The 26,721-nt window shown below is 34.9% G+C and overlaps 2 protein-coding genes and 1 pseudogene across 6 annotated transcripts; all 3 read left to right on the forward strand.

Moving 5' to 3' along the window:
* Positions 1-408: 408 nt before the first annotated feature.
* Positions 409-8,587, forward strand: LOC133305267 (uncharacterized). 5 transcript variants are annotated; one of them, XM_061505432.1, is made up of 12 exons: positions 409-467; positions 565-651; positions 1,109-1,297; positions 1,446-1,570; positions 1,792-1,913; positions 2,010-2,092; positions 3,780-3,932; positions 4,069-4,206; positions 4,615-4,797; positions 4,950-5,044; positions 5,130-5,227; positions 8,115-8,587. In XM_061505432.1, exons 1-12 carry the CDS (start codon positions 465-467, stop codon positions 8,258-8,260), a joined length of 1,422 nt encoding a protein of 473 aa, XP_061361416.1. In that variant the 5' UTR covers positions 409-464; the 3' UTR covers positions 8,261-8,587. The 5 variants fall into 5 exon arrangements, with proteins under 5 accessions (XP_061361416.1, XP_061361417.1, XP_061361418.1 ...); XM_061505433.1 differs by having other exon boundaries at positions 4,069-4,200; positions 8,115-8,582; XM_061505434.1 differs by having other exon boundaries at positions 8,135-8,577.
* A 343-nt stretch (positions 8,588-8,930) lies between these two features.
* LOC133305262 (pentatricopeptide repeat-containing protein At4g38150-like) lies at positions 8,931-9,844 on the forward strand (annotated as a pseudogene).
* A 6,748-nt stretch (positions 9,845-16,592) lies between these two features.
* Positions 16,593-25,245, forward strand: LOC133305269 (protein SEMI-ROLLED LEAF 2). Its single transcript, XM_061505441.1, has 20 exons — positions 16,593-16,615; positions 17,076-17,213; positions 17,463-17,537; positions 17,680-17,795; positions 17,959-18,073; positions 18,424-18,552; positions 18,737-18,784; positions 19,120-19,322; positions 19,460-19,656; positions 19,881-20,164; positions 20,275-20,421; positions 20,730-21,143; positions 21,246-21,395; positions 21,659-21,743; positions 21,848-21,972; positions 22,117-22,308; positions 22,393-22,527; positions 23,862-23,999; positions 24,445-24,651; positions 24,826-25,245. Exons 2-20 carry the CDS (start codon positions 17,079-17,081, stop codon positions 24,943-24,945), a joined length of 3,015 nt encoding a protein of 1,004 aa, XP_061361425.1. The 5' UTR covers positions 16,593-16,615; positions 17,076-17,078; the 3' UTR covers positions 24,946-25,245.
* The last annotated feature ends 1,476 nt before the right edge of the window (positions 25,246-26,721 follow it).

Genomic DNA, 26,721 nt, shown 5'->3' on the forward strand with positions numbered 1-26,721 from the left:
ATTTTGATGCATCCGTAGTATTAAAAAAAAATTCGACAATGGATACAGATGATTTATAAGAAAAAAGTGGTAACTGACTACTCAAATTCATTTAAAAATAATTAAATGTATTCAAATTTTTTTATGAATTGAATTACGTTCACGGGGGAAAATGGAAAAGCACATGTGTCAACTAAAATATTTTTTTTCCAGATCAAAATAAGTTAAATATGATTTTTTTTCTCTAAATTTTGCCTTCTTCTTTTTATTTTTATTTATTTTGTCAGGGCCAGGCCTTTAGCAAACAGCAAACAAAATATTTGGCCACAATCTAAAAGTTTGGGCTCATGGGCTGGCCCATTCATAACCATAGCTGTTCGCGAAAGTTCTTTTCAAGGGTTCACTACCAACTTCGTTTCACTTGCTATGGCCTATTGCTGTTACCGTTGTTTCTCTGTTGAGTGAAGGGCACTTCCCAACACAGGATGGTATAATCGATTCCTCATGGTGCCATTTGAGCTGGGATTTGCCCAATTTTAATTATTTTTTTTGCTTCTCATTGATTTTTTTTTTTCTCATTAACAGGATTTCCAGGGATTCTTAAACGACTTGCAGGATTGGGAACTTTCTCGAAAGGACAAAGCACGAAAAATGAAGTCACGAAAGGAAAATGTTGGTAATTTTATCTTACCCTTCAAAACTTGCTATGCAACTTCGTGTCTACCTTTTGAGTAAACTTCAACAGTCATTAGACTCTTCAATTCAGCCTCTATATGTTGCACAGTGTGGATTTTTTAATTTTTGCGGGTGTTTGACTAATTCCTCCAATTTTCAAATGGTTGTGTTTGGTGATGCTGTTTTGTAATTTGTGCAGATTTTCTTCTTTTTTATAAGGATATTAGTTAACCTGTTACATTTTTTTTCTCACTATTATAGTACAGAGGAAAAGTAAACTTTGTGATTATACTTTTTGAAATCAGTAAAAATTTTAAAAAATGAAAACAAAATCAGTATATTAGTTAACCCCTTTTTCTTGAACATATTGCCTGTAGTATGTATGTATGTGCCTGTGTATGTGCGGATGAATTAATATATTTGTGATGAATAATATTCTGATGGCAATTCAAAGGGTTCATCTTCTCGGAATACTGGATCAGTGGGTGTGGAGAAGGCTTCAAGAGCAGATACTATTTCTTTTGATCAGGCAAGAAGTTCTTCAGGACAGTATGATTTCTCAAGAAATAATGATCCATTTGGTCGTGTGCATAGTAGTTTTGTTCCCGAAGATGTTCCTGATGCTGCTTCTGAGAAAGATCTGGTAGGAGTTTTTTTTGTTTTTTTACTTCCCGTCTTGGTCTTGGGGTGACACAGGGCAGGGGAATGTTGATCTCTTGGGATATTATGGATTGATTTTAGTGTTGCTGTCTTGTGTGATGCTGATACTGCAATCCACATGTATATTCCAGGGTAATGAGTTTTTCAAGCAGAAGAAGTTTAAGGAAGCTATCAACTGCTATTCAAGGAGCATTGCCTTGTCACCAACAGCGGTAGCATATGCAAATAGGGCAATGGCCTATATCAAGCTCAGAAGGCAAGCCTATGTTTTACGTTTTGTCTTTAAAGAATCATAGCTTACTCATAAAAAAATTCACAAAATAGTAGATTTTGTCATTATCGATATTCTAAATAAAAGAAAGTAATTTTTACATTTACTGTCAAGTGTTAATTGGTCTATGACTTGACTGATGCTCTTGAAGAGCACTTCTCTTCCTGACGGTGATATGTTTCTTTCCCCCCTATTTGTGTCAGTAGATTCCAAGAGGCAGAGGATGACTGTACAGAGGCCTTAAATCTTGATGATCGTTACATAAAAGCATACTCACGCCGAGCAACAGCTAGAAAAGAACTTGGGAAAATTAAAGAATCCATGGAGGGTGGGTGAATACCCAAGCCATATACTTGTCCATTATCTAAACACTAAGACATTCTGATATTGGAATTTGTTGACTATCTTATTTGCTTAATTGCAGATGCTGAGTTTGCCTTGAGGTTGGAACCTAACAATCAAGAAATCAAGAAACAGTATGCTGATGCTAAGACTTTGTTTGAGAAAGTGAGCACATCAATGTTCTTTCTGTTATTGTTATATGACTACTACTAAATTCACGAAATTAATTAATTAAATATATTAGTCTCTTCCATTTTTCATAGCCATGTAGGCCATGAACAATGCAGTAAGGGATGCTTTTTAGGGTTGCATGGAAATATTAGGTTCAAACCTTGGTACACCAATGTATGCACCTGCAGCAAAGTAGATCTAATAGTAATAAAGAGATGCGTTAAAAGGTGTAATACAAAATCAAATGGGTGGATGTGTTAAAGGCCTTATTTTTAATCAAATTAGGACTGAATAAATAATTATAATGTTATCAAGACTTTGCCTAAGATACTCGAGTAGCGTTTTCGGGGTGGGGTCGATTGTTGAAAATGATAAGACTGTAGAGGAAGAATCTTATAGAAAAAAGTTGCTGCATGAAAAGGAGTAGCAGATATAATTGTTTTCCATGACTGAAATAAACCATTTAAGGAAAAGGGTGAATTTTGAAGTCTGCAGTTTTTCAGCGTGTATTATGGCCTCATGGCATGAACTCTTAGGATATTAGTAAGAAAATGAGTATGGTAGATGTGTTAATTGAATCTGTGACACTATACTTGGTTTATTAAGAATAAATAAACAAGCAAATTGTTAAACTGTGAATGAGTATATATTTGAATGTTGAGGCTGATGTGTCCATAATATCATAATATCATGAGAAATTAAGGTGCACTCTAATAGAAATTCACTACGAAATTTTTAATAGTTTTGGCTAAAGGTTCATGTGGCCAGTTCCTAACATTTGGATACATTTTGTAAAAATAGTTCTGTGCTTAGTTGTCTGCTCTGGAGAGCAGCACGGAGTGGTTGACCCCAAAAATGTTATAGCGGGATGGCTGCTATGCTGAAGATAATGGAAAAAATTGTGTAATTTATACTACACATATAAATGCTTAAAAATAAAAAAATACCCCAAATTAAAGACATATCATTATTAACAGTCAAAAGTCACAGTCTAGACACATAATCACCATCAACCTAAGACATAATTAACAAGTCAAAAACAAAGAGAAGAGACTGAGGCTAGGTTGAGGTGCTCTGTTGAGCTGATTGAAACTAAGATGAAGCCATGCCTGCACCAAAGAGGGACTGAAATTAATAATCAACAGCAAAAAGAGACAGAAAAGAGGATGTTTATCACAGCAAAGAGAAACACTGGATGGAATCATGGAAGAAGTTGCAGCAAAAAAAAGGGTAGATCCAGGAGTATGAACTATGAACAGAGTTTGGAAGAAGGAGTAGACTAACAAAAAATGAAGGGTTTTGAAAGAATGAAGGGTTCTGCAAAGGAACAGAGCAGCAGCCTAGTGTGTCATTTTTCAAAGAATGAAGGGTTTTGAACCCTATTTTCATTCTCATGGGGGAAAACAAATTAAATTTAAAAAACCACCTTAAAAAACCGAGGGCTGGTTGAACGAAAAGTGAGTTAAACAGGGATTTAATTGTTTTGTCTGCTATCTGCCCATGATTCTGGCCTCTATTGCCACTCTAGATAAACGCGACATGATGCCACTTCCTTCACGGTCATCCTCGCTATGCTGCTATAGCACACTATTAACTACTCTGGTTTTGTGTCTACTTTTTCTTTCTCACTTCTCTGTTTCAGATATTCATTATTTTTAATATCCCTGTGCCAATTGTCCAGGCTATTCTTCAGAAAGCATCTGGAGCTCTTAGAGGCACTGTACAGGGAACTCAAAAAGTGGGAGAGTCAGAGACAAAAGTTAATGAAGGTAGCATCCACCCTGTTTCACATGATGCTCAAAAGTCAGGGCCTGCTGAAGGTCATCAAACAAAGGTACAGGCAATAAGAGTTTATAACATCACTTTTCAAATATATCTTAATGTTCTTGGATTGAGACAAATTGGGGATTACTTTGTTCGGAGTTTTACATGTAAATATTGTCCAGCCTGAAGTTTGATTATGTTGACAGTGTAATGAGTGGCAAATTCCTTCTAAAGAATCACTCTTAATGGAGGAGGTTGATAGCAGGGATACAAAAGCCGGAAGCAGGACTCAAGGACAAGAAGGGGATGGTTCTAGTGCAAGCAATAGTATGGAGCAGGTTAAGGTTTATCTTAAATCCCGTGCCTCATCTTCTAAATTGACCTAGTTCGAGTGCATATTCTAGTTCTGTTTAGAAGCATTTTTTTTCCTTGCGTGTAGAAGAATACGGATATATTTTTTATGTGCTTTTCACGAGTTCGTATTTAAATTTGAATCATCCACATTGCATTCATTTGGTTCTCTGTTAAAATTACCTGTGCATTTCTTTTTTCTTGTTTATTTTTACTCAGTAGTTGGAATAAACTAAATTTCATGTTTTTCGAGCTTTTTAAATTATATATCTTAAAATGATATTTTTGCAATTATTTTTATATTGTTTTGATTGTACTTTTTCACTTTGGATATTAGTGATTTTTCCTATTCTATTCATATTCCTGTTTTACATGATTTTATTGTCTTGTATTTTTTACAGAGAAATCACATAATTAGTAAGCAGGAAATGAAAGCATCTGTTCAACAGCTTGCTTCTCGTGCGGCTTCTCGAGCCATGATTGAAGCTGCAAAGAACATAACACCACCAACCACAGCTTATCAATTTGAGGTCTCTTGGAGAGGGTTTTCAGGTGATCGTGCTTTGCAGGCTTGTCTAATAAAGGTATTGAACTTTGTTGTGCATTTGTGATTTGATTATATTGTCGATTGCAATCATACTTGACAAGAACAAGAGATGGCTCTTTTATGTTGAATTTATGGTGATCTGTGGTCTGCTTCGTGTTGTAATAAACCATTTTGCTTCTTGCATGATAGGCCATACCTCCCCATGAATTGCCGAAGATATTCAAAAATGCCTTATCTTCTACCTTGCTAATTGACATCATAAAGTGTGTTGCATCCTTTTTCGCGTAAGTTATTATCTCAAAAAAGCATTTTTTTGTTTTTATTGCTGTTTGAGCTTCAAACATGATAGCAAATTTCCTCTTTTGGCAGTGAAGAAAAGGATCTGGTTGTCAGTTATATGGAACATTTGACCAAGGTACCGAGATTTGACATGATTGTAATGTGCCTTCCATCAACAGATAAGGATGGTATGTATTTTTGAAGTAGTGAAATTCTAAGCGTTTCTGTTGCCACACTATTTGAAATCTCTTGAAAGTTAGAAGATAAACGCATTAAGGTAGAAGAAAGGGATAAGAAAGAGGAAAGAGAAGCAGGAATAAGGGTCTCCGATTAGAAAATGAAATCTAATGTGTAAGAATGTTAACATTTTCTATGTTTCCTTTCTAATTGCATTGATTAAGTGTTTTATCAATTCTTTCTTACGGCCAAAAGGCATTTATTACAGAAATTCCTGAATTAAGAAGGCATATAGCCTTGATTCTGTATAGTCAAATAGTGTCAAAAGTAAAGTGAATATTGGTGGGTGCTTTGCTCATTCAGCACCCTATGTTACCCAATCAACCAAACCCAGAAAGGGATGATATTAGGAACCTATAAATGGATTCTGAGTTTTCAGGGAGATAGATGAGAAAAACAGACAAATGAAAAGAGAAAGAACACTTCTATAGTGTTTACTGTTTATTGACTTACAACAGAGACCTAAGGAGAGAATTCCCCTTCTTAGGGTTCCCCCTTGACAAGGGGTTCTCCCTTTCTACAATAGAGCTAATGCTTAGTTCCCAAATGATAACAAATCAGAATCCCCACTCTTCCACCCTCTCCTCCCTTTTAAGCTAATTCCCTACCTTTACAACTCTTAACTATCTAAATATTCTAGCTAATTACTCCCTGGCTCTATTATTGCTAGCTGACATGTGAGAGTTCACTACTAAAGATCCATCTGCCTACATGGAAAAATCCGTGTCCGGTGGTTCAGGCGGTGACTGTGGGCTGACTGGAATTTTCAAAATCCATAGTTTTATAGCTGCAAAGAACCAATTCAACCCAAAAGCTTAAGCCGGTGCGTGAGGACTTTTTAATGGTTTTGTATATCTCAACACGCCCCCTCACACAAGAGCCCACTGGACTTGAAGGGTGGACAATGCACAGGCCCAGCTACTTGTGCGAAGAAAAAAATTCCACTAGAAAGAAAGTGGGGGGCGGTGAGATTTGAACCCGGGACACGAGGCTCTGATACCATGTAAAGAACCAATTCAACCCAAAAGCTTAAGCTGATGGGTGAGGACTTTTTAATGGTTTTATATATCTCAACAATAGCCATTGCAGGGCACTTCTGTCCCTTTCAACTCCTGTGCAACACCCTGGGTACTTAACATTCTCTTGGTCATCCTCTATTTGTCACCCTGATGTGACTGCATTCATCTCACCATTATGCTACCCATATGGTGGTCTTCATCCAAAAAAATTGAGCTCCTTTTCAGACCCCTAGGAATTCAATGATCTCCTCGTCTCAACCTCCTTCCCTAATCCATTGAACTGTTCTGCTTCTAGTTCTTGATCCAGCACTTAAACTTGTCAGTCCCTTTGGGATTACCCCTCAGTACTGCCATCTCCCAAGAATGAGCCTATGCTCCACCGTGTTATGACCCCATCCCCTCCATGTTCTCCTCTCCATTCTTGGTTCAATAGGGACAAACCTCCTCATGAACAGGTTGCTCATTTGTGCCTCCTCCTCCAACTCAGTGTCTTGTTTCTGCTTACACCTTCCAAGCAGCTGCTTGATCTCTTTGATTCCCTTGACCGCTTTCTTGATTTCTGATAGTTGAGACCCTTCCTTGCTGGCCACCTTTCTCGGAATTTCCACCCGTGATTCCATCTCCCACAATCTGGATCTGGCAGGTCTGACTAAATTGTTAGGAATCCAAAAACAAATTCTAAGTTTTGAGAGAGAGAGAGAGAGAGAGAGAGAGAGAGAGAGACGAGAATAACATAGTAATGAAAAGGGAAAGAATATTTTTGTAGTGTTTGTTGAATTACAAACATGAGACGCAAGGAAAGAATTCTCCTTCCAAGGGTACTACAGAGCGTCAGAGCCAATGCTAACTCCCACCCTTTTACTACTCTCTCCTCCTATTTTAGCTAATTCCCTAACTCTTTATCTTCAACTGCCTAACTATTCTAACTAACTATTCTCTGGCCCTATTAGATGAAGATACAAAATGTGTAATATCTTTTCTGGCAGGAAAAAGAAAAGGTCAGCCCATTGCATGTAGCCACCACTATTGTGGAGTTTGAGGAGGGTTAGCTGTACCCATCCCTTTACCTGTGGTTGGAAAGATTGTTTCAGGCTTTCAGCAACTAGAACCTCTGACAACTAGGTCACGAGATTAGTTTCACCTTCTATACATATGCAGCACAAAATTCTGTAATTTTAATCAGACAACTTATGATAGTTTATGACTCGGACAAGCCAAACTTCTTGTGGATACGCGTGGTTGACCAGTACATTTCTTCGGTACCTATCAAAGTTTTAAGTAAAAGCAGTCATATGCTTGCAATATAGTTGGACCTTTTAACCTCTGGTCTCCCCACCCCACCAAAAAAATAAAGATAAACGGAAGAAAGTAAACTGGTGGATTCCGGTAGTAAATAACCTTAATAAATAATATAAATAAGTCATTGAAGTTTGGATGTCCTTTTACAAGACAATAAGGAGTCAAGAATTAAATGAACACATTATAACCCATCATCCTTGTACAATACAAATTGCATCCTTAACATTAATCACGTGAGATTTGATATCCTATCTGAAATAATTTTCCTGCATGTTCATTGTTAAAACTCAACCTCATGAGGAGAGTTTAACCCCAAAACTAGCCTGTTGAGTGGGAGAAACTCATGGCTTTGCATCTTGTGCATGATGAATTTTGTTTTGTGATGCTTAAATTAATTATTACTTTTTCTTGGTATAACTCTTAGTTGCTTAGTTATTTACAAACAAAATGAAGTGTTCCTTTTTGGTGGTGGTGCTAGTAACGCTAATGTTTCCAGAGTTGTTAATCTGATTTGATTTAGTTGGTTACATTTTCGTGCAGACTTACGCAAGATCTGGGATGAAGTATTCTGTAGTGAGGCAACTCCAATGGAGTATGCAGAGATTCTGGACAACCTCAGATCAAAATTCTGCGTTGGACAGTGACATCATCAGTTGTATGTGTTAGTGCTTTTTTCCTTCGGGGATCTTCTCTTTTCCTCAACCATCACTTGTAAATCATTATGCTATTAAATGTTTGAGCATTATTGACAAAAGTTGATCCATCTTCAAGCAATTAACTTAAGGTAGGAGGAAAAGCAAAAACAAGAGTCCTTATGTGAAGTGCCGGAGGCTGAGGGTTCAGTATGTATTAATGTTTTTCCTTTGTGTGAATTTGAGCTATTTTGTCCCCGTGTTCGAACTTAGAATACGTTCATATTGTGGTAGCACCGTTGTTAATTAATTCACTTCAGAAATTGGAGGAATTGGATGCTTGTGTTGCAGAGAATTTGCGATGTAAAAATAGAAAGAGCACGTGAGCGAAGGACCATTTTCAAAATTCAAACTGCTGTCTTCCAAGCGGGACCATTTGGCAGAAGGCACTGTTACAAGTGGCTGGTCAAATTTTCACATTTTCATTAAGATAGCCCTAGCTTTTTGGGAAAAAAAAAGATTACTGTTTTAATAATTATTTACTAAAACATAATTATTTTGAAACTAAATATGGATTTATTGCATTCAGTCGCGTCCAAAATTAGGCGTGGTCACTCACGCCCTACATGTGGCGTGATAAGAGAGAGAGACACGCTCTGCATGTAACATGAGTCAAGAGGAGAGAGATATGCTCCAAGCCGGGCATGAGTAAGGAGAGAGACACGCCCCAACTTGGGTGTGAGTCAGGCAAGAGAACTAAAAAATTGTTGATTTTTTTTCTCGGATTTCAGGGCAGAAATATGATAGAAACAAGTAAGGATGTCAGTCAATTAGAAGATGGTTTCCTTGATAAATTCAAGCTTGGCTTTGATAATAAAACATTAAATCCCTCAGAAGTTGCAGCCAGCAACAACCAATCTGAAGAAGCAAAGAGGTCAAATCCCAACCTGCCACATCCAGAATATGAGCCTCTAGATTTTGATGTGTACTGCAAGATGAAGGAAAAATCTGATAATTTCTTCAAGATGCTGAGGGAAGAACGTCTTAGATAAGCAGGAAGAAAGTGATAAGTTCTTCAGTTTCCTCCCTAATGATGTGGCTATGCTTGATGGTTTATGTAATGGTCTTTTTTAAGAAGCCTTAAAATTTTTTGGTTTCGTGCAGAAGAAGGGAACCGTTCCTGGGGTTGTCCTGTACACAGCTGTAGTGGAGGGCTTCACTAAGGCCCATCAATGCCGAAAGGATTTTCAGGAAAATGCAGAGTAATGGCATTTCACCCAATGCTGTCAATTACACTGTGCTTATACAAGGACTCTTATGAATGTAGCAGATTACATGATACTTTTGAATGTTGTGTGGAGATGTTAGAAGCAGGTCATTCTCCAAACGTGACAACTTTTGTAGGTCTAGTAGAGGGTTTCTGCAAGGAAAAGGTGGTTGAAGAACCGAGAAAAGAAATAAGCAACAATTTTTTCAATACTCTTGCCTGACTCATGCCCAGCTTGGGGTGTGTCTCTCTTCTCTTCTCATAACTCATGTCCCATGCAGGGCATGTCTCTCTCTTAGGTCACGTCCGATGCAGGGCGTGTGGGGGTGACTTAGTGCAATAGATCTGTATTTAGTCTCAAAACAACTATGTTTTCATTAATAATTATTAAAATAGTAATATTTAAAAAAAAATTGCCCTAGCTTTCTTGTTTGTTTGGTTATTATGGGGCCCAAAGTATAAATTCATAGCGACATTGACCGTATTGCTACGTTTAGCAATAAAAAATACCTCAATGCCGCATAATATATTTTTTCAAACTGCCACAGCACTGAAGTCATTAGGTAATGTATCGACTTTATACCGATCACGTGGCACATTTTCAATGGCCACCGAAGCCTGATAAGTTTATATAGCCTTTGGCCAGCTTTAACACGTGACAATTTTTTTTGGCCAAAGTCGCTACATAGTGTAGCTACTTCAGCCTATTCTGGATTTTTTTTTTTAACCAAAGTGGCTATATGGTGTAGCTACTTTGGTTATTTTATTTTTTTGGTGATTTTTCCACAACAATTCTTTTATGATGGAAATGCATTTTGTTAGAGGAAAAAAAAGTTTGATTCCCTTATCTGAAAATGATAATTCAACCGTATAAAATTATTATTATTTTCCAAATCTAAAGTCATTTTTTCCTTTGGAATTCCTTCTCATAAATATTATTACCTAATGTTATCTTTTTTTGGAAACCGATCCTAATTACCTCTTTGAGGCGAATCAGAACCCTCCGGTATTTCCTCGGGTTCGACTCTTTGAGCCGCCTATGAGACTAATCCAGAGTTCGGGTGTGAGTCCAAAAATTACGGTACTTATGCCCCTCCCCAGATGGTGTTGGTGGGATTCAAACCGATATCCTCTTCCACCACTCAGTCCCCATGCTACCAACTATAATTTATCATTTATCATTCTTCTTTAGAAAGAATCATTTGGTGTTGTACAGTTTGTTAGCAAACTTGAAAAACTACTTCATAGCATCAAGATTCTTTCCAAAGAAGAATGATAAATGATGAATGATAAATTATAAATTATAGTTAAGATAACATTAGGTAATAATATTTATGAAAAGAAATTCCAAAGAAAAAAATCTTTAAATTTGGAAAATAATAAATTTTATATCAGATAAGGAACCATATTATTTTTTTGTCTAAAAAAAATGCATTTTCATAAATTGTAATGCAAAAATGGTGGATTTTTTTTTTTTTAACCAAAGTAGCTATATCATGTAGCTACTTTGGTAAAAATTTCAAAATAGTTCAAAGTCACTATATTATGTAGCAATGTTGCCAAAAAAAGTTGTCAAGTATTTAAGCAGGTCCAAAGTCGCTATATTATGTAGCGACTTTGATATATATATATACTCATGAGACTTAGATGGCCAGTCAAAGTGTGCCATGTGATTGGTATAAAATCGCTACATCATTATCTAAGGACTTCAATTGTGTGGTAGTTTAGAAAAATATATTACAACCATGACATTCAAATATTCTTTAGATTTTATAAGAGTTATGTTGTAGGAAAAGTGATTGTGTAATGTTATAGAGATTCGTTTTGCGTGCTGTAATTTTTTTTGTTTCAAAAAGTGTGGATCCCACAAAATATTGTATGTGTAGGAAACTTTCTTCTGTCATGTTAAATGATAAATGCAAATCTCATATTTTTTATTGCTAAATTCATACTCCAACACCCACAGCCATCAACCCATGGATTGACGAGTGATATAACATCATGTGGCTGTCAGCAGGGGCGGACCGAGGGGGGTGCTAGGGTAGGCGGCCGCCCCCCTCAAAATTTGAAGAATTTTTTTAACATAAGTATATTGCAAGAAATTTCTATTTTTTCTCTCTATTAATGTGAAGTAGTTTTCTCCCACCACAGAGAGTTTATAAGATCTGTTTACAAATTACACTAAGTATAACCAGTCATACACTCTTATCAAAGTATGTCGGTCAGACACAATATAGTTTGTAAGAGTTTCTAAACGAAAAGTTTGTAAATATAACATTCCCCTTAAATTATAGTTTAAACCTCGACTTGACACTTACAGTTTCAACTTTTATTATGCTTAGATGTTAGCACAAATCTTCCCATCCATGAATAAAAATAAGAAGTCCGAGAGTCTTATGAAAGAATGAACCTTATTCTTTCGATCCCTCTCCTGATGATTTGTGACATAGAGGGAAGTGAGGGGCAGAAGGGTTTTGGTGATTGTGCTTCTTGGCAATCTGACTCCTTTGAATTATCTATTTAGATATAGTAATTAGTTAATATTTTTTGTGAAATCTAAACCTTTGCTCTCTTCTCTTTTTTTTTTGGTTTCTTTGCATAAAAAATGTTCATTTTAGAGGTTGAAAAGCTGTAGTTTTTTTAAATTGATAGTAGATTTTACTGTGACATCTTCTACCTCTCTCTCTCCATCTTTCTCTCTATAACAAGTTAAAAGAGTATTTATGAGTTACGTTCTCTGGATTAGTGTTTCGGCCTCACACATATTGTGGTTGAAGAGAGGAACAAAAATTTAATTTTTCGTATTTTGACCTCTCATATATCAGAGAGAAACAAATATTTAATTTTTAGTCCTCAAAAAAAAAAATTCCTTGATTCACCACTGGTCATCATTGCAGTTACCAGTGTCATGATTATGCGATCGTAATTCAAATGCAGTGTTAGTGGTTTACCAAAATAAAAAATAAAAATAAAAAAATGTTGTGTTAGTGTTATTAACTAGTCGGCAACAGCTTTTGAAGCTCTCAACCAATAGAGGTTCGTTTACGAGCATTCTTTTCCTTTAACTCGACGCGTGCTAAATGCAAGATTATTATCTTCAACTTTAATCATCTTATTATTTAGATTTGCCAAATTATAAGATATTCTTCGCGGTAATCATGTGTTATGATTATTAATTAGTTATGGAAAATTAAATAAATGGTTGATGTTACATAATTGATATAACACATGATGTAGAATTAATAATATTAAGCATTAAATCGATTTAAGCATCAAGCAGTGGGGCTTATGCTCGTTTGATCAATGAATATGAGTTTGAGTAGCAGTTAAGTTAACGTTCATATTTAGATTTAACTTCATTCCTTTTGTAATAATTTAGCTTACAAGTATCCCAAGATAGAGATATAGTTATTACTTTTGTGAATTTTTGGCAAAGAAAGGTTGAAGAATCAGTTGAATTTCTTGATTTCATGAGCCTTTGACCGACAGAGAAGTTGGGATTGCAAGTGGAATCGATTTAGTTCCAACAATCATAAGCTACATATTGTTTGGCAGAAATTTTCGCTGCAAGGGAAACTTTCGCAGCCGTGTTCCTGATTGAGGAAGGTGTTTTTAAGAACAAGAATTACAAAAAGACTTAAAAAAAATTGTATAGTAATGAATGGATAAGGGCTCAAAATTTAAATTAAAAAAAAAAAAATCAAGCGTGACTCTTAACATATTTACCAGATGTTACCAGCACCGTATTAGCATCCGTACAAATTCCACTCCCTCTTTCCTGTATTTTTTTCACTTAATGTAAATATTAATTTGCATTATAAATAATCAGAAACGTGTGTATCGGATGATCTTTTTAGGTAAAAAAATAGTGTGTTTTATTTAAAATTTAAATTAAAAATAAAACATTACTTTCTTTCTCACATAATTTATCTCTTTCTCAAAATAAGAAAAAGTTAAAAAAAAGACCTTTGTGATATTGTTTTGAGTCACTTATATCCGTGTACTTTTTTTAATCACTTAATTTCTTGTGATTTTTTTTATCCATTCCCCTCTTTAACACTATTAAAAAATTAACTAAATATACCTATTCTATCATTTTTAGAAGAAGAAAATAAAGTGATAAAGAAAAAAAAGACCAAATATTATAAAAACTTATAACACTTAATAAAAGAGTAAAATAAAAAAATAGCAAAAAAGATAATTGTGTTATCTGTTGAAATAAAAAAATATAAGAAATAGAAGAAAAAATCAAATATATTAAAAATCCAAGAAAAGATTAAAATTAAAAAAAAAGAGTCTAAATGAAAAAAAATATTGAAGACAAAAAAATAGAAGAAAAAATATAATAAAAAATAAAATAAAAAAGAAATAGAACAAAAAGAAATTTCAGTTATGAATTTATAATATATTTGCTTTTATTTTTTTTTCTATTTTTTGGTCCTTGATCTATTTATTCTTTTTCTATTTTTTTTGTCCTTGATCTATTTATTCTTTTTCTATTTTTTTGTCCTTGGTCTATTTTTTTTTATTTAGATATGTTTGGTCTTTTTTATATCTCTATTTTATTCTCCTTCTCTTTTTTTTTCTCTTAATTTTTGTATGAAAATCTTTAATAGATGGGATGACATAAGGCTTAAAAAAATGAGAAGAAAATTAGAACAAAATAAACCAAAAAGTGCAAAAAAAATAAATAGAAAAAAGACAAACATATATAAATTTAAAAGAATAAAATAGACCAAGGACAAAAAAGGAAAAAAAGTAAAAGAAAAAATAAAACTAAATATATTTGAAACTCATAAGTGATTTCTTTTTATTCTAATTTTTCATTTTCAGTATATTATTTTTATTTGAACTATTTTTATTTTTTTAATTTTAATATTTTTTGTCACTATTGTATTTTTAATATATTTGGTCTTATTTTTTTATTTTATTTTATTTTCACACATTTAATTTTGTTTATTATTTTTTCTTTTAATCTTTTATTAAGTGTTCTAAGTTTTTATAACATTTGATCTTATTTTTTATTCTAAGAAGAGTATAATATGTATACGTAGTTAATTTTTTGATAATATTAAGGCGCGATGTGGATGAAAAAATCACATAAGATCAAGTGATTAAAAAAAAGTATAAAAATATAAGTGATTCAACACAATATGAGAGGAGTTTTTTAAATTTTTTCCTTCAAAATAAAATTGCATTATTTACTATCTTCGTTATTAAAAAATTATTATTATTTATACAATTACTCTGGCAGCATCCAAAAAACAGTTGGGGATACAGCGTGTTTGAATCAGGATGAATTTCAACTTACGTAGCCGGTGTGCCTCGTGGTAACCTGGTCACATGGAATCTCTAGGGGGCGTTTGGTACAGGAGAAATTTTTATTTGTCCGGGAATCTCAATTTTTAAAAATATGATTTTTACATTCAGTTTACGATAATATTCGAAAATTTAAAATTTAGAAAAATTCAATTTCCGGGGAATCCGGCCAAATGCCGCGTACCAAACGCCCCCCTGTTTCATATTTAAATTACCAATGTCATCTTATTGAATTTTTCTTATAAAAAAATTGACAAAAATGTGAAAAAAAGCCATGAATTGGCCATGTGCACTGTATTATCCCGTGGTACGTTTGAGGGGCATCGCCATTTTCCGAATAAGTCAAACATGAGCTCGGTGCCCCCTCTCATGAATGGTTCAAAACTTCAAATATTATAGAGTCATTTGGGCATAATATCAGCATCTACTTTTGTTTGGCCCTTCCTATATTTTATGTATATATTGCTAACAAAATTGCCCGCTAAGTCCCAACATTTACGTCATGTAGCCAGAAAATTTTACAAGCTCCGACAGCATGTGCACCGATTATTTATATCTGTCATCACTATCAGCATTTCTTTATTTTTTTTCTCTAATATTTGTAATGAAAATGAAATGACTAATGATGCCACTTCAATAGAGAGAGCCCTTGTAGGAAAGGGTACCCCGTGAAGAGTTCAAAATAAAGCTTCAAACTTTCTTATTCACTATTCACTAGGAAAAAAGAGTTTATGTAACATCAGTTTCCATAAGCGTGCACTGGGAGTTTTTTTCTTTTTTTTTTTTACAAATTTTTTTCCGTTGTGTTGTGTTGTGTTTTCCAAATTCTGACACAGTTTGAAACAGCAGGCCGTAGGTATACTTTTACAGCAAAGAAAAAAATGGATTTGTGTTTCTTCCTGACACCATCACGTGATCCAGCACGTATAACATAGTGTACGTTAAAATTAAATTTTGATTTATTAGATAGGGTTTAAAGTTTCGTTCCTTTAATGTTTACCAAATACAGGGGGACTTATTTTTTTATTTATTTTTACATAAATTCTACGTATATTTATATATATATTTTGATGGATATTAAATAAATTTATTTAATGTAACTTTAAAAATTTTAAATCTTAAAAGATATTAGGATAAATATACAATCAGGGTTAGATGTTTTTTTTAAAAGAAAAACAGGGTGAGATATGCAATTGAAGTTAATTAGATCTGAAATCAGGAGAATAATTCATTACCAATGATCATGAGAAAGAAAAAATATGTATCATTTTAAGTAATATAAAATTATATTATTTTAAATGAAAAAAAGAGATATATCACGAAGAAGAGAAAAAGGAAAAGAAAACATTCTTTTAATATCAACATTTTCTAAAAGATTTTAACTGATATGAAAGGTGAAACCAAGGGAGATAGGCCAAGGAATGAGCCTAATATAGTGGTCAAGAACATAAAAAATAATAATTAATATTTAGAAACTTTAGTGTAAAAAAAAAAAAAGTTTAGAGCTGCAAAACATAATCTTAACGCACCAAATCACGGTTATGCGGTTGGAACTTGGGTCTGAAGTTTTCAAACGCAAATCCAAAGAAGCTGATAGTCTCCGATGTTGCCTTAACTTGTCTTAACCCACGCGCCATTTTTTGTTTTGGTTTTTCTTTTCTCTCTTTGCATTAACTGCTATACCAATGCTATTTCGTGTCGTTAGTTCTTACAATTTACACTTCCTCTCCACTGCTTACCCTTGTTGTGTGTGAGGGTTCACCTCCCATTCCCAGATCTTCTTCAATCTTCCAAAGGGTCTAGGTAGTCACTTTTCTGCCCCTCTCTTTTCTAGAATTTTCAGAAACTAGGTGGTTGTCCCCTCTGGGTTCTGTTTATTATCACTAGGAAAAATTTTGTTGTTGTTTATGATACTTTGCAAAGTTTCTTTTTTTATAGTCTGTGGTCGTTTCTACTTTATTTATTCCTTTCTGGGTCGCTGGTTTTCTCTTTTTTAATGCTTTTTCTTTTTAAAAACTGGACATGTTTGTAACTGCTTACTCTCTTAGCAGTTTTCAGTTTTAATGTCCTTGCTTTCAGCTGTTGCTGAGTTTTTTCTTTGGATCCTGGTTTTGTTGCCTCTATTTTTTTTTTGTTTTGTGTAAACTGATTGGGGGGTTTTAGTTTTTGCTAGTGGTTTTCAGATTTGTAGTTTTGCATATTTTAACTGGGTTTGCTATAGTTTTGGCTACATTTTTTTTTTGTCTCATTTTGGGAATTTCAGGTAATGGGTATCATCTCCAGGAAGATCTTTCCAGCATGTGGCAACATGTGTGTTTGCTGTCCTGCTTTGAGGTCAAGTTCACGCCAGCCAGTCAAGCGTTATAGAAAACTGCTTGCTGATATCTTCCCTAAATCACCTGTTAGTGTCTTATCACACTCCTTTTTCCTTGAAAATGGAAATTGTAACCTCATTGAGCTTCTGTTTTTACCATAGCTGTTTTGAGCAAATGGGGCTCCTTTTTCACCAATATGATCTCTTAAAAAACATTTTTTTTTTTTTTTTGGAGATTATTGGTTTATCGCTGTTCTCAACATAAAGAAAGTTGTATGATTCTTATAAACCAAGCATGCTTGTTGGTTAATCAATTAACTGGATTATACTTCTCAGGATGAGCTTCCAAGTGAAAGGAAGATTATCAAATTATGTGAATATGCAGCAAAAAACCCTTTCCGGATTCCAAAGGTTATTATTCTTTTATTTTACTCATGTTTTGGTAGGTTTTTTTTTTTTTAATTAAAAAAGAAGCAAAAGAATAGGAAAATAAGATATGCTTGAATTAGCTGAATCCATTGCTGAGGTTCACGATATCTGTTCTCTCTGTTAGATAGCAAAATATCTTGAAGAAAGGTGCTACAAAGAACTCAGATCTGAGCACATCAATCTGGTCAAGCTTATAACAGAATCTTTCAACAAGTTGCTTTCCATTTGTAAGGTGCAGATGTAAGTTTCTCATGCTTAATAGGCTTATGTTTCCACATTCTGTTGGTGGTGCACTGGTATCAAACAATTGATATGTTATGGATACTTTTCATTATGATATTGACCATACAGTTTTTATGTTATTCATCCTATATTTTTTTCATGTATCTCTTGCATATTGCAGAGCATATTTTGCTATTGATGTGCTTAATGTAATTTCGGAGCTCTTGGGCTATTCTAAGGATGAGACCATTCAGACACTTGGTTGCCAATCCTTAACAAGATTCATCTACTGTCAGGTGAATTATACAATCCAAAAAGCCTAAGATACTTTTGAGCTTTTTGCTTATGTGGCTTTTGCATGACTGCAATTCTACCAGAACAATATTTACTTTGATTTATGTACTTGGAAACAGGAAAAGGTTTACACAATATCTTTGTCCACAACCACAATAGAGTGTATTAGTACACTAGTAATAATCTAAAGCAAGTGTTGTAATAATTGTAGGCCCTACCTTCGCTATTATGTTCGGTCTTTCTAATCAATGATGATCTGATCTGTTTCTTCTACTACTTTCTGCCATCCTATGTAGTAGCTGACATCATTTTTGCCATGCACTTTCATGTTACTGACACAATGAAAGAACAGGTAGATGCCACTTATACTTATAACATTGAGAAGTTCGTGAGGAAAGTATGTATGCTATCACAAGAGCATGGTGAAACACATGAAAAGCGCTGCTTGAGGGCATCAAGCTTGCAATGCCTTTCAGCTATGGTATTTAGTGCTCCATTTGATTTCCTTTGTGCTTCTGATGTTGTATGTTTCAGTTCATTCTCTTTGCTTTCCAATGTTTATTTTCATGAAAAGATTCATGTTTGTCGTGAGTTTTTTTTATCGTTGTTTCTGACTCTTTTTGGAGTAAGTGCATTGTTTATTTGACTGCCTTTTTTCTTGGCAGGTTTGGTTCATGGCTGAGTTTTCACACATTTTTGTTGGTTTTGATGAGGTAAGTTATTGAGTTGCTCCCAACTGACTTTAGATCATCATTGTTGAACGTGGCATATATCTAATATTGGGGTGAAAATGTGATGAAATAAATTTTTTTGACAGAAGATCACAGACTATAAATGCTGCCAAGGCTGTATGATGCTCTTAATTTAATATGAATAACCAATTTGTCATGAAGTTTTGCAGTTTGCACTATTAGGAAATTAGGAATCAAAACCAACAACTCTGTAGCTACCATTATGCTGATACTGTTTTTAAATTTACATGTTGGATTCCTGCTCTTTATTCTCAGTCAGGTATCATCTCTAATTTGTTGGTTCATTCAAAATGTAGATTGTTCATTGCACTTTAGATAACTATGAGTGGAGTAGACAAAGCGAAGGTGCTGATGTCAGGGCAGAGTCACATCATAATTGGGTGGATGAGGTTATCCGGTGTGAAGGTCGGGGTGGTTCAGTTGTTGGTAATGACATTCGCTCAAGCTGCTTGATGATCCAGCCACGACCAGAAAAAAGGGATCCTTCCCTTTTAACTAGGTATTTGTTATTCTAGAGCTTAAAAAAAAGTGTTAAGCCATTTATTTACTGTTGTAGTTGGGGCAGTTGGTCTGTTACACAGCTTTTAATCACTGTTTAGTTCCCTTTTATGATTTTTTTATTTATCATTGTTATAGAGAAGAAATTGAAAAACCAGAAATATGGGCTCAGATATGCATTCAAAGAATGGTTGAATTAGCTAAGGAAAGCACAACTATGCGTCGTGTACTGGATCCAATGTTTGTCTACTTTGATTCTAGGCAACATTGGGCTCCTCAGAACGGGTTAGCAATGATGGTTTTATCCAGCATGGCTTACTTCATGGAGAGCACAGGTATTGTTCTCTCTTACCACTTCCTGACTCAAATACTTTTCAGAAATAAACCATTCAGTGGATGTAGTGTCATATTCCATGTTATACTTTTAAAGATTTGCGGAGTTTAGGATTTTAAAACAGCTATGTGCTATGAGCAATGCTATTTGAGTTTTTTTCCCCCCCGAAACCTTCCATTCTTGTTCAATAATGGTGTTTTCCTTTCTTATTACCTATTTCTACAGGGAATCAACGCTTAATTCTTGGTTCTGTCATACATCATCTGGACCACAAAAACGTTGTGAATGATCCCCAACTTAAGACCTGTGTTGTTCAAGTCGCCACATCTATAGCTATGCAAATCAGATCAGGGAGAGGTTTGGCAGAGGTTGGTTTTGTTGGTGACCTTTGCAGGCATCTTAGGAAAAGTCTTCAAGCCTCCAGCGAATTTTTTGGAGAGCAAGAGCTGAACTTGAATATCTCACTCCAAAATTCCATTGAGGACTGCTTACTAGAAATTGCCCATGGGGTAGGTTTATGAATACATTCTTTCTCCCCATAAAATCACAATTTACTGTTAAATTGGTCACTGCATTCCATTCTGCTACTAAATTACTTTTATCTTTGTCGGTTGAATAGATCATTGATGCCCAGCCACTCTTTGACTTGATGGCAATAACCCTAGAAAATATCCCATCCGGTGTTGTTGGTAGAGCCACCATTGGATCACTGATAATCCTTGCTCGTGCGGTCACCTTAGCATTGGACCGCTTACGTTCACAGCAGGTAAGAGGAGCTTGTTGTAATCCAATACTTTTAAAGGATATATTTACTAGAAAAATTTAGTAACATTCTTAACCAAATATGTATATTTACTAGAAAAATTTTATGCTAGGGAGGAAGAGGCATTGTCTGAAACATAACTTTGAACAGATGAACATTTTTGCTAATTGCTTCTTTTGGAAAATTCAGAATGAATCGTATCCATCATTCTGGTGAATCTTTCTTTTCCTTTGAATGGTTGTAGATTTTAGGAGACTTACTGTTGTTATCTTGGAATACATCCATTGATAATTTCTGATGCTTCCATCTAGGGATTTCCTGAAGCTCTTCTTGTGCAACTCCTAAAAGTAATGTTGCATTCAGATGTGGAGGCTCGTGTTGGAGCACACCTTTTATTTTCTGTACTTCTTTTTCCAAGTTCCTTCAACATACATGAAGTTTCCTCTCTGCGGTCCAGATATCTAGATCAGCGCGATAAAAGGCATTCTCACACTGCATCTGCATCTGCATCTGCTTCAATCACAGCCTTACTTGAGAAGCTCCGCAGAGGCAGAGATGGCACCAAGGCAGAAAATCATAGGAATATAGATCATGATGGTTGCAAAGAAAGGGATATTGTGGCAGAGGACTGGAAGCAGGGCTGTGGCATAAAGAATTCCCCTATCTTATACAAACTCAGCTCTATCATTGATAGGGCTACAGGATCTCCAAATTTGACTGACACCGTAAGTAATTGAATTTATTTCTGTCAATAGGTTTTATTATTTGTGATTATTTTTTTGTAAAAACTTGTTATTTACCAACTCTGGTATTGAATTGGCTCTCAGGAACCATGTGTTATGAAGCTAAGTGAAGATCAAATGGCCCAGCTGCTTTCTGCCTTTTGGATTCAAGCTAATCTTCCTGACAATTTACCTTCAAATATTGAAGCTGTAGCTAATTCATATATATTAACACTAATTGTTTTACGCATAAAGGTAGAATTTTGTACGTATTCATATTACTTGTCACATCTTTATTTTTTGTATCCCAATAGTTTCATCTGTACCGCCTCTGTGCTTTTGGATAGATCACGCAGGGTTGATTGAATGTTTGTACTTTTGTATGCTTGAGTTCCCAATATCGGATTCTCATTTTGATAGGAAACTAAATATAATCACAATCTGGACTGCACTTTGTGTTATATACTTCTGTAATCATTATTCTGATTGTTAAAATATTTCAAAATGTAACATTGCAGAACCTGAAAGACAGAGATAACCTGTTGATCCGCTTCTTCCAGCTTCCTCTGTCTCTCTGGACGATGTTGTTGGACTTAAGTAATGGTAAGACCTATAGAGTATCTTAAAGTGAACTATTTAATTTCAAAGGAACTATAATTATTTATTATAAAAAAGAATGCATAATTGATGTACTCATGTTCTGGCAGGAATGTTGCCCCCAGCATGTCAGAGGTCTGTCTTTGTATTATCTACTGGCATGTTGATGTCTGCCTGCAAAATATATCAGATTCATGACCTGAATGATATGTTCGCCTCATTAGCGATATCTGAAGTAAGTGACTGATCTGATTCTGATGCTTTGCTACTCTTTAATGTCTGCTAGAGGATTGTCTCGCTTATTTTGATAGAATTAAAGCCGTGATTTTTATGCATAATCTAAACAACATATCTTAACAACGACCTGCTATATAATCAGGTTGATCCATTCTTGGGTATCAGTGACGACCATCAAGTATATGCTAAGACCCATGTGGATGTGAGAGAATATGGTACTGCTGCTGATAATCAGTTGGCCATATCAATATTATCCGAGTTACGAAACAATATATGTAAATGTCACAAGATCGCACAGGATGTTTTGGTTCATAATTTAGCTAACATCACTGAGGTATTACATTTTATTCAGGGACCATATTTTGTTCATAACCTGCGACTCTCTCACTTCCTGATTTTCTTGTTTCTGTTTCTTAAGCTGGATACAGATAACCTAGCCATGCTACTCTCAGAGACATTCAAGCCTGATGAAGAATTTGTGTTTGGTCCACAGTCAATTCTTGATCAGAATAAAATGGTTTTTTATTCCCAGGAGTCACTTTCGTTTGATGGGGTATGTTATCTATGCTAACATTATGTTATTTCTAAGCTGGTAATTGGTTGCAGCAGATCAGTTCCCTGTATGAAGATGTTGTCCTTCCCATTGAAGTATATGTGTGTGCATATGAAAACAGTTCAGAATGTTTCTAGAAATATTATAATTGAATAGCTCACACATCATTGACCATGTATAAAGAACCAAAAGCTTAAGCTGTTGGGTGAGACTACATTATATATATCTCAACACGCCCCCTCGCACGAGAGCCCACTGGGCTTGAAGAGTGGACAATGCACAGGCCCACCTACCTGTGCGAACAAAGAAATTCCACTTGAAAGAAAGTGGGGGCGATGAGGATCGAACCTGGGACACGAGGCTCTGATACCATGTAAAGAACCAATTCAACCCAAATGTTCTTTACATGGTCTGATACCAATGTCAGGCGGGTTTAGGGGGGAAGCCCGTGGCGGGGGCCACCACCAATAAGCTAAGGCTACATCAACCGTAGCAAGTGGATTCGACACCATGTCTCAACCCAAAACCTTAAGGCATTGGGTTCATGAGTCCCTTTCACTTATATACTCTTCACTTAGCCCATTACCAACCAATGTGAGACTCATCACACTTGAATATCCCAACAATCTCCCCCTCAAGTGTGAAACCCACCAACAATCTCCTCCTAGCCAATCACCAGGCTAGCTCGAGCCCAACCCGACTCTGATACCATGTAAAGAACCTTGGGATACACCACCCCAAAAGCTAGCTCAAAGGGTGGGAGTGCCTAAGGCCTTATAAACTTCACATTAGTTGCCCATACAACCAATGTGGGACTATATATCTCAACACGCCCCCTCACACGAGAGCCAATTGGGCTTGAAGCGTGGATTATGCACAGGCCCAATTTTTGGTTTACCTTTTTGTGCTTTTTATTTTAATTCCACTTTAAAGTGGGGGCGGTAAGGATCGAACTTATGACCTTGTAGTCACTCAAGCTCTGATACCATGTAAAGAACCTTGGGATACACCACCCCAAAAGTTAGCTCTAAGAGTGGGAGTACCCTAGACCTTATAAACTCCACATTAGGTGCTTATACAACCAATGTGAGACTATATATCTCAACACCATGGCTTGATACCATGGCTTTGATCCCTCGCCCCTCCTTCCCTCCCCCCTTAATAGGTCTGCAAGCCCTCCTAGCTATTAAAAAAAGTGACATTTTGGTTCAAAGCATCTGACCAACGACCTGTTACCTATCACCATGGCCAGCAGATTCTTTTTTGTGGAGGGGTAGAATAAAAGAAAAGTTTGAAACAAAAATGTATTGATCTTTTTTCCCCCGGTTATGCAGGATTTTCCTTCAAATTCAGTAGGTGAAGATGACACAACCAGTGAAGCATCTGTCTCTGACATTTCTCGATTTATTCCAAAGATGCCTGTTTCCCCTTCTGTGTCTCATGTTCTCAGCATTGGACAGCTTATGGAATCGGTACTCTCTTTCTCTCTCTCTCTCTCTCTCTCTCTCTGTGTGTGTGTGTCTTGCATTGCATGTGTGTATGTATTATCAGGCATTGTGTAATACAGGCCCTATTATATTGATCAAGTATTATGCATCTGATGCTCTTGTGCTGGCAAAATGATGACAATGTGTTTAATGAAAATATGAAAGTAATTGGAGTATTTGATGGGCAGTGCTGTGAAAATTTTTGAAATCCAAAAAATAATATTGCAGCCAACATTATGTTTGGGGGGAGGAGAGGATGATTGTTGACTGGGGGGCTAGTTTAATTGAAACACTTAAGTTGAATTCCAATAGTTTTTCTTTTCATTCTTATTTTTCCAAGCACTGTCAATGGACTTGGGTTACAGAATGCATACATTTCATTATTACTGTTTCCTATAAGCTCAACAACCCATCAATCCACTGATTTTAGGCACTAGAGGTAGCCGGTCAAGTGGCAGGAACAGCTGTCTCCACTTCGCCCCTTCCATATAACACTATGGCTAGCCAGTGTGAATCGCTTGGGACATGTGCAAGGAAGAAGCTTTCAAATTGGCTAGCCTTTGAGAATCTTTACAGTCAAGCAGCAGATAAATCGTTTCTGGCCATTGCTGATAACAGTAACTCAGCACTTGAAAAGGTTTGTCTTTTCTTTTTAAGCACACAATATGTTCATAATAGGATCTCAAGCACTGGATGGTGCTCCTTATTTTTTATGATTCCAATTATTTTAGGCGTTATTGGGGTCTGTTCTAAATAAATCCAACTCTTTTAAATGTAGTGCTCACATTCTATTCTTATTATTTCCTTGTAGGTAGTAAATGGTGGTGGGCATGCCCAAGTAGCTGCATTGCCAAGGGATCCACCAGGGCTAGCCATGAAGCTGCCTCCTGCTAGCCCCTTTGACAATTTCCTTAAGGCTGCTGGGTGTTAGATTTGCATGTGTCATGTCATGTTTACATATGCTAAGTTAATCTCTGTATAGCTCTAATTTTAATATTCTTCCAAACATGATTTTCTAATATCATTGGCTTGACAAACTTGAATATCATTTTAGGGTATTCGTTCAAACGTTAATCCTTGTAAGGATTTAGGTAAATCATCTAGGTACTTAGGCTTCAGTCATAACTAAGCATATTAAAATGTACAACTACCATTTCTTAACCGAACTGTTCACACTTTATGGTAGGAGGAATCCTGAACAGTCTGTCCCATCACTGCGCCTGTTACTGTTTTGGAGTCAATTTCCATTGGATTGGCAATTTGCTGTTTCTGTTTCTATAAAGTTAGTGTATGATGATGATTCTTGTACATTGTGGTCTGCCCTAACTGTTCGTGTAAGATTATAACTGGTTGAACAAGTCAAAATCTGACTTAATGTATTAAAAGAATGACTTTTTTTTTTTTTTTTTGAAGTAAATTTATTATAATTGAACAACCAAAAGTTATTACATTGTACAAGACTACAAGGTAAAGGCGGAATGCTTTTCATATTTGATAAAGGGAGTTATTAATCTCATGTTGCTTGAGATAGTTCTCTCATGTGTGAGAGATAAATATGTGGGGTCCACACTTTAAAATAAAGGAAAAGAAATGGAAAAAGCTGGCACAAAATTCGATGGGTGTATAGCATGAGATAGCTATCTCCAACGAAATGAGAAAAATATTTTCCTTTGATAAAAGGGTATATTGTTTGTTATGGTGTAAGGGATAAATTTATTTTTTATATATATATAAAAGTGTGTTAGATTTTTCATATTTTATTTTTCTTTTATCTCCTTATATGTGTTTAAATGGGTTTTATATATTTTTGTATATTTGTAAAAGATAAAATTTATTTTTTAAAATATGAAAAATATTAATCTCTTGATAAAAATACAAATCCAGAAAAATCGGATGAAAATTGAAAAGTAGATTGCATCGGTATTGATGTAATAAAAACACATGGTTTGGGGGCAACGGTTTGCACTGCATAATGTAAGGGGTGACTCAAATGGTGTGTGCAAGTAGTAAGTGACAACATGAACACATTAGACCTTATGCTTTCACTATTTCAGACAAGTTCTGTGGTAACTTGCGTGTGAACTGGGATAAGTTAACTTTTTGAGTTGAGTCTGTGACTTTGGTCATTCAACATTGTTCTGAGTTCTGACATCAGTCAATAATTTTAATTTTTATCGATCGAATTATTAAGTTGTAATTATCTCTTATTTTAATTATATACATTAAATCTTGTAAAAATTAAATAGCAATACAAATTTATGTTTAATAAAAATATGAATATAATCAAGTGATTTTTATATTTATATATTAAAAGTATATATTACATTAATTTTGATATATATCAATTAAGTATTAAATAAATTGAAAATATTATAAAATTTTATAAATATGATTTATATACTAATAATTTTTAATTTAATAATAAATTTTATAATATAATTATTCCATAAAATTTATTTTACGATATAAGAGTGATTATGACTTACGTAAGTATACTCGATTTGGCATTTTGTTAAAAGTTTAATTTTAATTCTTACGATAGTATACATGCACTCCGACGCAGCGTAACTTTTCCTTGGTATAGTAGTTATACAGTTGTAACTAGTTTCTCTCTGTTCAGTTTTTTTTTTTTTTTAACTATTACCAAGTTAGTTTCTAGTTCTGTTAGAAGAAAATTGATTCCTTCATCAGCTGTTGTCGTATTGAT

The sequence above is a fragment of the Gastrolobium bilobum genome, unplaced genomic scaffold (genome assembly GCF_033153095.1).
Source record: "Gastrolobium bilobum isolate Gb01-03AN ecotype WA unplaced genomic scaffold, APGP_CSIRO_Gbil_v1 utg4294, whole genome shotgun sequence".
NCBI lineage: Eukaryota > Viridiplantae > Streptophyta > Magnoliopsida > Fabales > Fabaceae > Gastrolobium > Gastrolobium bilobum.

Excerpts from the sequence above, each read along its gene's own strand:
- LOC133305267 (XM_061505432.1), top strand. Across the intron at positions 1,571-1,791 it reads GCCTATATCAAGCTCAGAAG|ATTCCAAGAGGCAGAGGATG; the intron begins GCAAGCCTATGT and ends TTGTGTCAGTAG. Across the intron at positions 4,207-4,614 it reads ATAGTATGGAGCAGGTTAAG|AGAAATCACATAATTAGTAA; the intron begins GTTTATCTTAAA and ends TATTTTTTACAG.
- LOC133305269 (XM_061505441.1), top strand. The coding sequence starts at position 17,079 with ATGGGTATCATCTCCAGGAAGATCTTTCCAGCATGTGGCAACATGTGT. Across the intron at positions 17,538-17,679 it reads ACCCTTTCCGGATTCCAAAG|ATAGCAAAATATCTTGAAGA; the intron begins GTTATTATTCTT and ends TCTCTCTGTTAG. Across the intron at positions 21,396-21,658 it reads TAATTGTTTTACGCATAAAG|AACCTGAAAGACAGAGATAA; the intron begins GTAGAATTTTGT and ends GTAACATTGCAG.